The following is a 13,677-nucleotide window of genomic DNA, read 5'->3' on the forward strand; positions in this document are numbered from 1 at the left end:
ACCTCCTTCCGAAAAAGCAACGCTGCGAAACAGCTGTCAGGAGGCTGTTTTCCCTGCCCCCAGTACCAACCAACAGGTATTTTTATTTTTATTTTCATTATTCCACCATGGGAAAGGCACTGTCTGGCTGCGTGCTGCTCCGGGTTGCTGCACAGTGATCTTACCTATATTGATCTTCACTGTCTGCTCTGCGGCTCCCTGTAGCTTCACGCTGTCAGCACATATGCCACATTTTTGTTGATCAGTCCTGATGGGCATTTGGATTAATTACATCACCTTGCATACTGATGATGTATATATACAGGTGCATGGTTCTGCAGTCCTCCCAGTATCACATTGCCGCACTCTTACTATAGGAGCCCTTGTTCCCTCCATACTGCGTCGATAGCGCGGTGCACCAGGCTTGGATTTATTAATATACATATATTGTTGTTGACACAACCTCATTTTGGTTATCCTCGCCTGTGGTTCCGTGCGGCGACCCAGTTGACCTCCCTAGGACTGCGGCGTGTCCCTAGGGAATACATTAACACAGGTACATGCACTCTGCAGATTATTTTTGAATTCCATCATACTGCCCGGTCTGCTCTCCTTGTCATAATTCACCACATGACAATTTTGTGAGTGGTGGCACTATAACATTCTTTAACCACAACTTGGTTGGTCCTGGTCGGCAGGTTGCCCCACCATTTTCCCCCCTCCTTTTCTCTTCTTACCCCTACTTTTATGTCTCACTGCTGGGTCGACTTCTTCCACCCATGCAATATAATCTTTATGTCAATTTGTATGTATTTTAATGAATAAAATGATAATTTTTGCATATGTCTGTTGCCTCATTCTCCAATTCCTCCGGTTTTGCATATTCCTCGGAGTAGGCATTCCCCTATGGGCCACTACTGAGTGTTTCCATGGGGTTTATATTTAATATGGCTAAATTCTTGTTCATAGGTAGTTTGCTTGGTAGGTCGTCAGTTGGTTTGGAAGGGGAAACAAGTGCGTGTGTACAGCTCTCTCAGACATCGATAGCACCAACGTTGGATGAAGGCAACATCATGTCTACGCCTGCACTTTCCTCACAAACCTGCATTTTTCCAGGGACACCCTACTCAACACCGTCTACACACAGCAGCCAGATCTCTGTCCCTCAGATGTGGACAAATAAAAGGCCATTTCCTGCGACCCATGACAAAGCTAAGAGGTTGACTTTATCCCTCTGTAAGCTCTTGGCTACCGAAATGCTGCCTTTCTGCCTGGTGGACACACAGGATTTTAGAGACCTTATGTCTGTCGCTGTGCCCCAGTACCAGATGCCCAGTCGCCACTACTTCTCTAAGAAAGGTGTGCCTGCTCTACACTAGCATGTCGCACTGCTTCCTTGAGAAACTCTGTGTGTGAACGGGTGCATTTCACCACCGATACTTGGACCAGTAAGCATGCACAGGGACGTTACATGTCACTGACTGGGCAGTGGTGATAGATGGTGAAGGGTCTGCTGCACAAGTCTTGCCGTCCCCACGACTTGTGTGTCAATCCTCTGTCTGTCCAAGTTCCGCCACTGCTTCTGCCTCCTCCACCTCATCTGGGTCCTCCACCTCCGCCCCAAGCCTGTCTGGTCAGGCCACCAGCGTTCTCACTGCGCAGAAGGAATCACGCACCCCTCATTACTATGCTGGCAGCAGAGCACAACGGCATCACGCGGTCTTTAGCTTGACTCGTCTTGGAAATAGGAGTCACACAGCGGCTGAGTTGTGGGCAGCTCTGGAGACTGAGTTTGGTAAATGGTTGTCTCCACTCAACCTGCAGCCTGGTAAGGCCGTGTGCGACAATGCTGCAAACCTGGGTGCGGCCCTTCGCCTGGGCAAGGTGACACACGTGCCTTGTATGGCTCACGTGTTGAACCTTGTTGTCCAGCAATTTTTAACACACTATCCCGGCCTAGATGGCCTTCTGACCAGGGCACGAAAACTGTCTGCTCACTTCCGCCGTTCAACCGCCGCAGCTGAGCTACTTGCATCACTCCAGAAGTCTTTCGGCCTGCCGGTTCATCGCCTGAAATGCGATGTGGCGACACGCTGGAATTCAACTCTCCACATGTTACAGCGACTGTGGCAGCACCGCCGAGCCCTGGTGCAATACGTCATGACGTATAGCCTGGGCCAACGAGATGCAGAGGTGGGGAAGATCACCCTGATGGAGTGGTCTCAGATCAAGGACCTATGCACCCTTCTGCACAGTTTCGACATGGCGACGAATATGTTTAGCCCTGACAATGCCATTATCAGCATGACAATTCCAGTCATTTACATGCTGGAGCACACGCTAAACACTATTCGGAGTCAGGGGGTGGGATAACAGGAAGGGGAGGAACTACAGGAGGATTCATATGCGCAAGAGACAACAACATCACCAAGGTCCAGACGTTCATCATCACCAATGCGGCAGGCATGGGACCATGGGGGACAGGGATCAACAAGGGCACATGGTAGCAGGCGAAATGTTGAGGAAGTTGCAGGAGAACATGAAGAAATGGAGGACAAATGGAAGACTCAGCGGATGAGGGAGACCTTGGTCAAATTTCAGTTGAAAGAGGTTGGGGGGAGATGTCAGAGGAAGAAAGTACGGTTAGCACCTCTATGCCACAAACACAGCGTGGACTTGGTCCGCATGGCTGCGCAAGACACATGAGCGCCTTCTTGTTGCACTACCTCCAACATGACAGTCGTATTGTCAAAATTAGAAGTGATGATGACTACTGGCTTGACACACTATTAGATCCCCGGTACAAGTCCAAATTTTGTGACATAATTCCAGCCATAGAAAGGGACGCACGTATGCAGGAGTATCAGCAGAAGCTGTTACTCGATCTTAGCTCGACTTTTCCACCAAACAACCGTGCAGGTGCAGGGAGTGAATTTCCCAGTTGTAACTTGACAAACATGGGACGGTCTCATCATCTTCAACAGTCTTCCCGTACCAGTAGCACCGTATCTGGTGCTGGTAACAGCAATTTTATTGAATCTTTTCATAATTTTTTTAGACCGTCCTTTGCAAGGCCAACAGAGACAACAAGTCTAACACATAGTCAATGGCTGGAGAGGATGATACAGGAGTATCTCCAAATGAACATCGATGCCATGACATTGCAAATGGAGCCTTTTTCATTTTGGGCTTCAAATCTTGAAAAATGGCCAGAGCTCTCAACTTACGCCTTGGAGATTTTGTCGTGTCCAGCTGCCAGCGTTGTCTCTGAACGTGTCTTCAGTGCTGCTGGGTGTGTGCTGACAGATAAGCGCACGCATCTGTCCAGTGACAATGTGGACAGACTAACGTTCATCAAAATGAACAAGTCATGGATCCACAAGGAATTTACTACCTCTGTGTCATCCTGGGGAGAGTAAATGCTTGTGGATTTTGAATGTGCTTGATGCAAATCTAGCTGTGAAGTGTACAACTAGGGCACAAGTGCTGCCACTGAAGGGGTGGGTGTCTGTGTGGCCCAATTTTTGGAAAAAAGGGAGATTCCGCTTGGAGTAACCCTTGCTTACATTGTTTTTAAAAATGATCCAAGATGAACAGATCTGGGATCAGGAGAGACTTTGCTGCCTACCCCGGTGTCCTCCTGGGGACGGTTAAGTATGGCGTATTTTTGATTGTGCTTGATGCAAATCTACCTGTGAAGTGTACAACTAGGGCACAAGTGCTGCCACTGAAGGGGTGGGTGTCTGTGTGGCCCAATTTTTGGAAAAAAGGGAGACTCCGCTTGGAGTAACCCTTGCTTACATTGTTTTTAAAAATGATCCAAGATGAACAGAGCTGGGATCAGGAAAGACTTTGCTACCTACCCCGGTGTCATCCTGGAAACGGTTAAGTATGGCGTATTTTTGATTGTGCTTGATGCAAATCTACCTGTGAAGTGTACAACTAGGGCACAAGTGCTGCCACTGAAGGGGTGGGTGTCTGTGTGGCCCAATTTTTGGAAAAAAGGGAGACTCCGCTTGGAGTAACCCTTGCTTACATTGTTTTTAAAAATGATCCAAGATGAACAGATCTGGGATCAGGAAATACTTTGCTACCTACCCCGGGGTCATCCTGGAAACGGTTAAGTATGGCGTATTTTTGATTGTGCTTGATGCAGATCTAGCTGTGACGTGTACAACTGGGGCACAAGTGCTGCCACTGAAGGGGTGAGTGCCTGTGTGGCCCAAATTTTGGAAAAAAGGGAGACTCCGCTTGGAGTAACCCTTGCTTGCTGTGTTTTTTAAAAGGAGCCAAGATGAACAAGTCATGGTTCAGCAAAGACTTTGCTACCTACCCCGGTGCAATCCTGAGGACGGAAACGCATGGCGTATTTTTGAATGTGCTTGATGCAAATCTAGCTGTGAAGTGTACAACTGGGGCACAAGTGCTGCCACTAAAGGGGTGGGTATGTGTGTGGCCCAATTTTTGGAAAAAAGGGAGAACTCCGCTTGGAGTCACCTTGTGGTGTTTTACATGATTTTAGAAGGGCGTGCCATGCCTATATTTGTGTCTCCTCCTCTTTTTCCTTGTCCAGCTCTTTTGTTTTCGCATGAGTATATGTCCTTGTCACTTTCCCATGTGTTTGTGTTGTGTTGTGAGTTGTTTGTCACCTTTTGGACACCTTTGAGGGTGTTTCCTAGGTGTTTTTATGTGTTTGTGATTGCCTGCCATTGTTTCCTATGCGGTTCGAGTTCGGTTCTTCGAACGTTCGCCGAACCGAACTCGAACGGGACACCTGTTCGATGAACCGAACTCGAGCCGAACCACAGCCGGTTCGCTCATCTCTAGTCTTGAGCTGTTGCTTCAGTACTGCTACATACTCTTCTTTCCTCATGATGCCATCTATTTTGTGAAGTGCACCAGTCCCCCCTTCAGCAAAACAACCCCACAACATGATGCTGCCACCCTCGTGTTTCACAGTTGGGATGGTGTTCTTAAGCTTCAAAGCTTCTCACTTTTTCCTCCAAACGTAGCATGGTCATTATGGCCAAACAGTTCAATTTTAATTTCATCAGACTATAGGACATGTCTCCAAAAATTAAGGTTTTTGTTGCTTTGTGCGTCTGATGTTTCTTTTGGAGTAATGGCTTCTTCCTGGCAGAGTGTGGAGGCAGTCATCTGAACAAAACAGTTCAATATAGTTGGTTTATAGCAGGTACCTGCAGTACAAAGTGAATGTGCGAGTGATAGGCACAAAGACCACTTTGAAGCATGGAGATGGAGAAGCTGCCACCAGGGGCATAAATATAGTTCTGCAGAGGTTCCAGTACTACTTCTGCCCTGGAGCCTAGAAGTTCCAAAAATGTCCCTTTGACCGATATATATATATATATATATATATATATATGAAAAATAATATTATTAAAAACCTGTGATAGTTGAAGAATTTTCATCGGTGCCTATGAGCTCTAACTAATGCCACATGATCTCTCAATCACCTATTACACTGCTCTAGATCAATTTTTCTGACTACAATATAAAATATGATCTGTATGAATTTTGGAGTGCAGAATCCAAAAATCACATCCATTACCTCCAGTCACATTCAGATTTTCCATGAAATGATGGTTACAAAGGAGCTCTTACAGTAATAATATAACATATCTAATTATAGTATTTAAATATGCTGAATATGCAATCAGTATAACTATAGTAGGAAGACTGCTTAATAAACAGTTAGACTCTGCAGACGTCTGAATTTTATGGCTAAATAAACAGCGCGAAAACCGATGGTAGCATTCAGTCATTCAAGAGGCTTACAAGTCGCAGCAAATTTACCTCTATTAAAAAGGTTTTTGTTGAATATGTATTAATCTAACAGTTGAACAATTAGGGGAAGGTGCAGGAATGATCCTGATATATTCTGTTGCCTTAGTGGTTGTTTTACAACACCCGAACAAAAGTCAAATATATGTGACTTTGCGCATAAAGCTTAGCATGCATATTTTGGAGTTAATTCAGTGACCAGGAAAATCCTTGGGCACCAGATAAAGTGTGAAGGACAAACTTGAAGCAATGGACTAAAGCTGGTGTCACACATAACGACGACGACAACGACGTCGCTGCTACGTCACCATTTTCTGAGACGTTGCAGCGACGTCCCGTCGCTGTCGCTGTGTGTGACATCCAGCAACGACCTGGCCCCTGCTGTGAGGTCGCCGGTCGTTGCTGAATGTCCAGCTTCATTTTCTGGTCGTCACTCTCCCGCTGTGACACACACATCGCTGTGTGTGACAGCGAGAGAGCGACGAAATGAAGTGATCAGGAGCCGGCACTGGCAGCTGCGGTAAGCTGTAACCAGCGTAAACATCGGGTAACCAAGGGAAGACCTTTCCCTGGTTACCCGATGTTTACGCTGGTTACCAGCCTCCGCTCTTGCTGCCAGTGCCGGCTCCTGCACTGTGACATGTGGCTGCAGTATGCATCGGGTAATTAACCCGATGTATACTGTAGCAAGGAGAGCAAGGAGCCAGCGCTAAGCAGTGCGCGCGGCTCCCTGCTCTCTGCACTGTGACATGTAGCTGCAGCACACATCGGGTTAATTAACCCGATGTGTACTGTACCTAGGAGAGCAAGGAGCCAGCGCCAAGCGCGGCTCCCTGCTCTCTGCACATGTAGCACAGCGACGTTATGATCGCTGCTTCTGCTGTGTTTGACAGCTAAGCAGCGATCATAACAGCGACTTACAAGGTCGCTGTTACGTCACCGAAAATGGTGACGTAACAGCGACGTCGTTGTCGCTGTCGCTTAGTGTGACACCAGCTTAAGGGTCACATAAAAACCATCAACTTTGGAATTCCAATGGTGTGGTGAGAGCCTCAAAACCACATACGTGGTAAATATTACTGGTATGAACGCAATGGCAAAATCTTCCATCTTGTATCTAAAGCAGATGGAATACAAACATGACTGCAGACTACTGTTGGTGTTTACAGCATGACAACCATGATCATAAATATTCCAGGGTATCAACAAAGAGAAAAATTCTCCCTAGACATTAGTTAAAATTTACAAAACTATGCTCTCTCTTTTTTTTTTTTTTGCATGAAACAAGCATATTATCTTACCCTTATGATAATTTTAATGGGTTGCCGATTGAAGACAACTTATCACCTATGTAACGGATTGATGATACCTTGCTGATGTGTGGCTGTGTGGCTGTTTCGTCTCTGGGACTTACACTCATCTGTAGCTCAGGGAACTTTTATTCCCCATTACAAAATGGAACAGTATACCCTATGGGGCTGCCAAAAAAAGTTAGGTGCAACACTTGGCAGAATTAAATGTAATGAATGGACTGATATTTGAGCATGCGCACTGCCACTCCATTCTACCGGAGATAAAATCTACTTGTTCTGCCGATTGTGTGGGTCCCACTGGTGCGACACCCATCTGTGCAGACACGGGGCTCAGTGGGTGCTCTTGTCCGCTGGCCCAGCCGCCTTTAGAAAGACAGCGTGGCTCAGGGCTCATCCCAACTGAACTCACGACCTCCTTAACCGTGGGCGGAACACTACTCAGACAACACAGGGTGAGGGAATCACAATATTAAGACTTTATTGGATCCCCAAAATATCAATGGCACATAACACATAACCAGCAAAACACACAAATGTAACAGGCAACAGAGTCTCACCCTTCTGCTGGCTTACCAGGGATTTAGAATGTCCATGCCTCAGAGGTTCCAGGGCTATTTACTCCAATCCAGCAGCACCCCGCTTTTGGCGGGCACCCACCGAGAATGGAATAACGACAGATTTAGGAAGCTGGCTGAGGTCTGCAAAGTCTGTACCAGGTGACTGGATTGTCCCAACCTGGGTTTCCTCCTTAAGTAGTCTTTGGTTTGAAGTCATGTAGCCAAGTATTCCTCTAGTCGGAGCAAAAGTCCCTAGACCGAGTCCACAAGGTATCCTGGTCCTGATCCCCTAGTCAGCTCCTAAGAGCTTAGACTGGATCATGCGACATCCAACAACCACTGGTGACTTAAAGAAATCCCTTTTATAGCCATAACCTTCCCTTAGGATAAACTGTGCCCTTATCGGATTGGTTGTACAAGGTTGCTTCTCTTATTGGATGAATTTGAAGCTGCATGGATAATGTTCATTTAAATCATGTGGATAGAAAGACTGAGGATATCTACATGTAGTCTGCAAGTCACAGACTAGACAATGGCTACTAAGGTAATTTACATTAGATTAGCAACACACAACTACATTACAATGATTGCTCAGAAGGGTCTGGTCCCAAACAATAGTTTAGCAAACATGAGTTAGCACACAGAAGAACAATACGTCTGGCTAATGTAAGAAATTTTAACCCACGACACACATTGAAAAAGTCTGTGTCGTCACACCATCCATCAACAAATTGTCACCTATTGTGTAAGTAATAACTTGTTTTTATCGGACAACTCTTTTAATGAGTAGTGAACCTGTTCTTGCCTTATTCCTCCTTATTCCTTGGTAGAATAGCCTCAGAATGAATAGCCACTTAAACATGATGAGTTTCTGCCCAATATTCTGAAAATAGCCATACGATCCATAATATGACTATGGCGTAGGAATACACCTTTAGGATGAGTCATGAGTGTCCTTAAAAATGAAAAATCTTGTGCTATATAGCAGGGATTCATCTTTCCAAATTAGCTCATTATAAAACTCCAAATAAGAGGTTGAGTGAGCCATTTAGTGGCCACTATTGGACTTGGTAGCCTAGCATTATTAGGGAATTTCGGATTATTGTTCATGTACTAGTAGAAAACATAGTGAGATCCTCATATCAAATTAATTATGATTTTTATTTCAATTTAGCACGAAGAGTGTGGAAAAACTACCTCCCTGCAATAAATGGTGTTGTTTATGTCATTGACTGTGCTGATCATGAACGGCTAGCTGAATCTAAGGCTGAACTTGATGTAAGTACTGCATTTTTAAAATTTGATTTTCCAACAATATTCAGTAAAACGCTCTTCACATCTGCAGTATTTTGCCGCAAAACCGGATCTGTCACAAATGCGTTTCAGTTCCAGTAACCCCTTCAGCCCCCAGCCTGTTTTCACCTTAAAGACCCGGCCATTTTTTGCAATTTTGACCAGTGTCACTTTGACAGGTTATAACTCTGGAACACTTCAACGGATCCTGGCGATTCTGACATTGTTTTTTCATGACATATTGTACTTCATGTACTTCATGTCAGTGGTAGATTTAGGCCGATATGTTTTGCGTTTGTGAAAATTTCGGAAATTTGGCGAAAATTTTATTTTATGCCCATAAATCTGAGAGATATGTCACACAAAATAGTTACTAAATAACATTTCACACTTGTTTGCTTTACACCAGGGCAATTTTTGAAAAAAAAAAAAAATTCTGTTAGGAAGTTAGAAGGGTTCAAAGTTCATCAGCAATTTCTCATTTTTCCAACAAAATTTACAAAAAAAAATTTTTTAGGTACCACATCACATTTGGAGTGATTTAGGAAACCTAGGCGACAGAAAATACCCAAAAGTGACCCCATTCTAAAATCTGCACCCCTCACTCTGCTCAAAACCACATCCAAGAAGTTTATTAACCCTTTAGGAGCTTCACAGCAACCAAAGCAATGTAGAAGAAAAAATGAAAATTTTACTTTTTTAACACAAAAATGTTACTTTAGCCATAAAAAATAGTATTTTCATAAGGGTATCAGAAAAAATGCATCATAAAATGTATTGTGCATTTTCTCCTGAGTACGCAGATACCTTATATGTGGTGGAAATCAAATTTTTGGGCACACGGCAGGACTCGGAAGGCAAGGAGCGCCATTTGAGTTTTTGAGTGCAAAATTAGCTGCACTCATTAGCGGATGCCATGTCTGGTTTGAAGACTCCCTGAGGTGCCTAAACAATGGAGCTCACCCATAAGTGACCCCATTTTGGAAACTAGAGCCCTCAAATATTTTTTCTAGATGTTTGATGTGCACTTTGAACCCCTGGGGGCTTCACAGAAGTTTATAACGTTGAGCCGTGAAAAGAAAAACATTTTTTTTTACCACAAAACTGTTGCTTCAACCAGGTAGCTTTTTTTATCACAAGGGTATCAGGAAAAAATGCACCATAAAATGTATTGTGCATTTTCTCCTGAGTATGCAGATACCTCATATGTGGTGGAAATCAAATGTTTGGGCACACGGCAGGACTCGGAAGGCAAGGAGCGCCATTTCACAGCAAAATTGGTTGGAATTATTAGCGGACGCCATGTTGCGTTTGGAGACCCCCCTGAAGTGCCTAAACTATGGAGCTCCCCCACAATTGACCCCATTTTGGAAACTAGACCCCACATGGAATTTATCTAGCTGTTTAGTGAGCACTTTGAACCCCTGGAGGCTTCACAAACGTTTGTAATGTTCAGCCGTGAAAATATTTTATTCTTTTTTTTACCACAAAATTGTTTTTTCAACCAGGTAGCTTTTTTTATCACAAGGGTATCAGGAAAAAGTGCACCATAAAATGTATTGTGCAATTTCTCCTGAGTACACAGGTACCTCATATGTGGTGGAAATCAATTGTTTGGGCGTACGGCGGGGCTCAGAAAAGAAGGAGCGCCATTTCACAGTAAAATTGATCGGAATTATTAGCAGACGCCATGTTGCATTTGGAGACCCCCTGAGGTGCCTAAACAATGGAGCTCCCCCACATGTGATCCCATTTTGGAAACTAGACCCCCCCCTCATACAAAAAAATTAGTTTGGCGAAATAAAAAATACAGACATCAGTAAAAAAAAAATAATGAATAAAAAAAAAAAATATGAGCGCCTGCCACTAAGACCAGTGCCAAACGTGAGAGCAATGCACGAGTCTCGCATCGCATCATCCACTCAAGTCTGGAAGCGAGCAACTGCGTTGGATAATGCGATGTGAGAGGGCGGGGCGGCAGATGAGAAAGGGCGCAGCGGATGGAAGATGGGAAAGGGCCCCAGAACATGGAGGGGGGAGGGTGGCTTGCAGCACATGGAGGGGGAGGGTGGCTTGCAGCACATGGAGGGGGGATGGTGGCTTGCAGCACATGGAGGGAGAGGGTGGCTTGCAGCACATGGAGGGGGAGGAGGTGTAGTGGCGATGGAGAAGGGGCAGCCGATGAAGGAGGCGGCGGCGGCCGATCGGGAACAGTGGGGGTCGATTCGGGGGCAGCAGTGGCTGAAAAAGGAGGGTGCAACGGCGGCGGGGACAGTGGCGAGTGTGGCGGCGGGGACAGTGGCGAATGTGGCGGCGGGGACAGTGGCGGGCGGGGCGATCGGGGACAGCGGTGGATCGGGAGACAGCGGCAGGGCGATCGGAGACAGCGGCGGGGCTGGCGGTGGCGATCGGGGCCGCGACGGGGCTGGCGGTGGCGGGCGGGGCGATCGGAGACAGTGACGGGGCGATCGGAGACAGCGGTGGGGCTGGCGCTGGCGGGCGGGGTGATCAGAGACAGCGGCGGGGATGGCGGTGGCGGGTGGGGCGATCGGAGACAGCGGCGGGGCTGGCGGTGGTGGGCGGGGCGATCAGAGACAGTGGCAGGGCTGGGGCTGGTGGGCGGGGCGATCGGAGACAGAGGCGGGGCTGGCGCTGGCGGGCGGGGCGATCGGAGACAGCGGCGGGGCTAATGGTGGTGGGCGGGGCGATCGGAGACAGCGGCAGGGCTGGCGGGGTGATCGGAGATAGCGGCAGGGCTGGCGGTGGCGGGCGGGGCGATAGGAGACAGCGGCGGGGCTGGAAGGGCGATCGGGGACAGGGGCGGGGGCAGCAACTTACCGATGGGCACCCGCATAGACCGCTCTCCTCGGCTTTCAGGGACGGACACAGGTCACCGGCACCAGATCCACGGTGATTGGAGACATCAGTCACAAGACCGGTCTCTCCAATCAGAGCTGGGGGGCGGGTGAAGCACCGATCACCCAGCTCCAGCCAATGGCCAGTGCTACAGCAGCACTGCTCAGGGCTGTATTTCAATGTTCCAGCCATTTTCAATGGCTGGAACATTACAGTGACTGTAATTGGCTGAGCGGCGTTCGTCAGCCAATCACAGCCTCTGTAGGTTCGAGGAGGAGGCACCACCCCTCCTGAGGTCAGGCAGAGGTCCCCTCCTTCCCGAATCTACTGTTTAATTAAACAAATTGGACTCCCCGGGGCTCCGGGACCGCGATTTCGCCATGACGTACTGGGTACGTCATGGGTCATTTAGCACCATGTCACCATGACGTACCCAGTACGTCAAGGGTCGTTAAGGGGTTAATTTCCAATGGAATCACGGCAAGACACGGTCACATGCGGTTGTGAACATCATACACAACCACATGTGACTCCATCTTGCCGCGATTCCATTGAAAATAAATAATAATAATAATAATGATAATAATAATATTTATTCATTTATATAGCGCTGTTAATTCCACAGCACTTTACATACATTGGCAACACTGTCCCCATTGGGGCTCACAATCTAAGGTCCCTAACTGTATGTTTTTGGAGTGTGGGAGGAAACCGGAGAACCCAGAGGAAACCCACGCAATCACGGGGAGAACATACAAACACCTTGCAGATGATGTCCTTGATGGGAATTGAACCCAGGACCCCAGCGCACATTTGTGACAGATCCGGTTTTGCGGCAAAATACCGCAGATGTGAGATGAGCCTAACCTTTCAGTAGCCGTGGTTAGATAACATAAAAAGCCTTTATACTTTGTGATTTCTCAATCATACAGTGCAGTGAGACATTGTTTTAGTTACCCCAATATAACCTATTCCTGTGGTTTTAGTAGGGCTATTTTCTCTCTTTAGGAATGAGCACAAAGCATCTCATCGATGATATAGGTATTTTTTTGTGAAATTTTTTTTAGCACTATATTTGTCATTTTTGTGGCATCTTTTTTGTTAGTGATATAAAGTAGTGATTTAACCAAAATTAAAGCAAAAATCCATAGAAGTGGATAGTAACTCCTAATTTAAACATGAACGCTTAATTAAAGGAGTTGTCCCATGAAAAAATAAATTTCAGGCAATAGTTTTAAGCATAATAATAAGTTCTACAATTGGATGTATTAAAAACAGTGTTCTTGTGCTGACATCATTTTGTAAATGGGCCTCTGCTATGTACTGTGTAATGGCGGTGTCTGACAGTGCAGGAACATGTTCTGATCATACCACATCTCCAGGGCAGGGGACGAAGCAAAAGAATGTACACATTGGGCCGGCGTCAGAACTTGGTGCACCCAAGCAAGTGCCAGGGCCCTGGACTGCCGAAGGGGACCCGGCAATGTATATTGTGGCCCCACAGAAAGATAGCGCCGGAGATAAGCGCTATGCGCAAGTGCCAACTCCGACGCCATCTTCCTGAAAAGAAAAATTAGCATAGAGCCAGAGAGACATGGAGGAACAGGCAGGGGGTCAAGAATCCATGTGCATAACCCACCCTGCTATTAACTGCTGTAGTGCAACTGTCACTCAAAAAGCTGACAAATTTTTAAGCTTCACTTTCTTGGACTTGAAAGCCTAGACATCTGAGCTGACCACTAATGGTATGTAGAAAAGCAGCCTGAGAGTGCCAGTATAGGTTATAGGCTTTAGGTTACATACGAAAATCCTGGTGATTGGTTCCCTTTAAAGGGGTCTGAATACTTTCCGTACCCACGGAAACCCTGACATAA

The 13,677-nt window shown here is 46.4% G+C and overlaps 1 protein-coding gene across 1 annotated transcript in view; it reads left to right on the plus strand.

The window, feature by feature from the left end:
- Positions 1 to 13,677, plus strand: part of SAR1B (secretion associated Ras related GTPase 1B) — a 167,936-nt gene that overhangs the window by 128,747 nt on the left and 25,512 nt on the right. The window contains exon 5 of the mRNA XM_075342284.1: positions 8,829 to 8,932. Within this exon, the coding sequence (XP_075198399.1) occupies positions 8,829 to 8,932 (104 nt within the window). The remainder of the gene's footprint in view (positions 1 to 8,828; positions 8,933 to 13,677) is intronic.

This window comes from Anomaloglossus baeobatrachus, chromosome 4 (genome assembly GCF_048569485.1).
Source record: "Anomaloglossus baeobatrachus isolate aAnoBae1 chromosome 4, aAnoBae1.hap1, whole genome shotgun sequence".
Taxonomy (NCBI): domain Eukaryota; kingdom Metazoa; phylum Chordata; class Amphibia; order Anura; family Aromobatidae; genus Anomaloglossus; species Anomaloglossus baeobatrachus.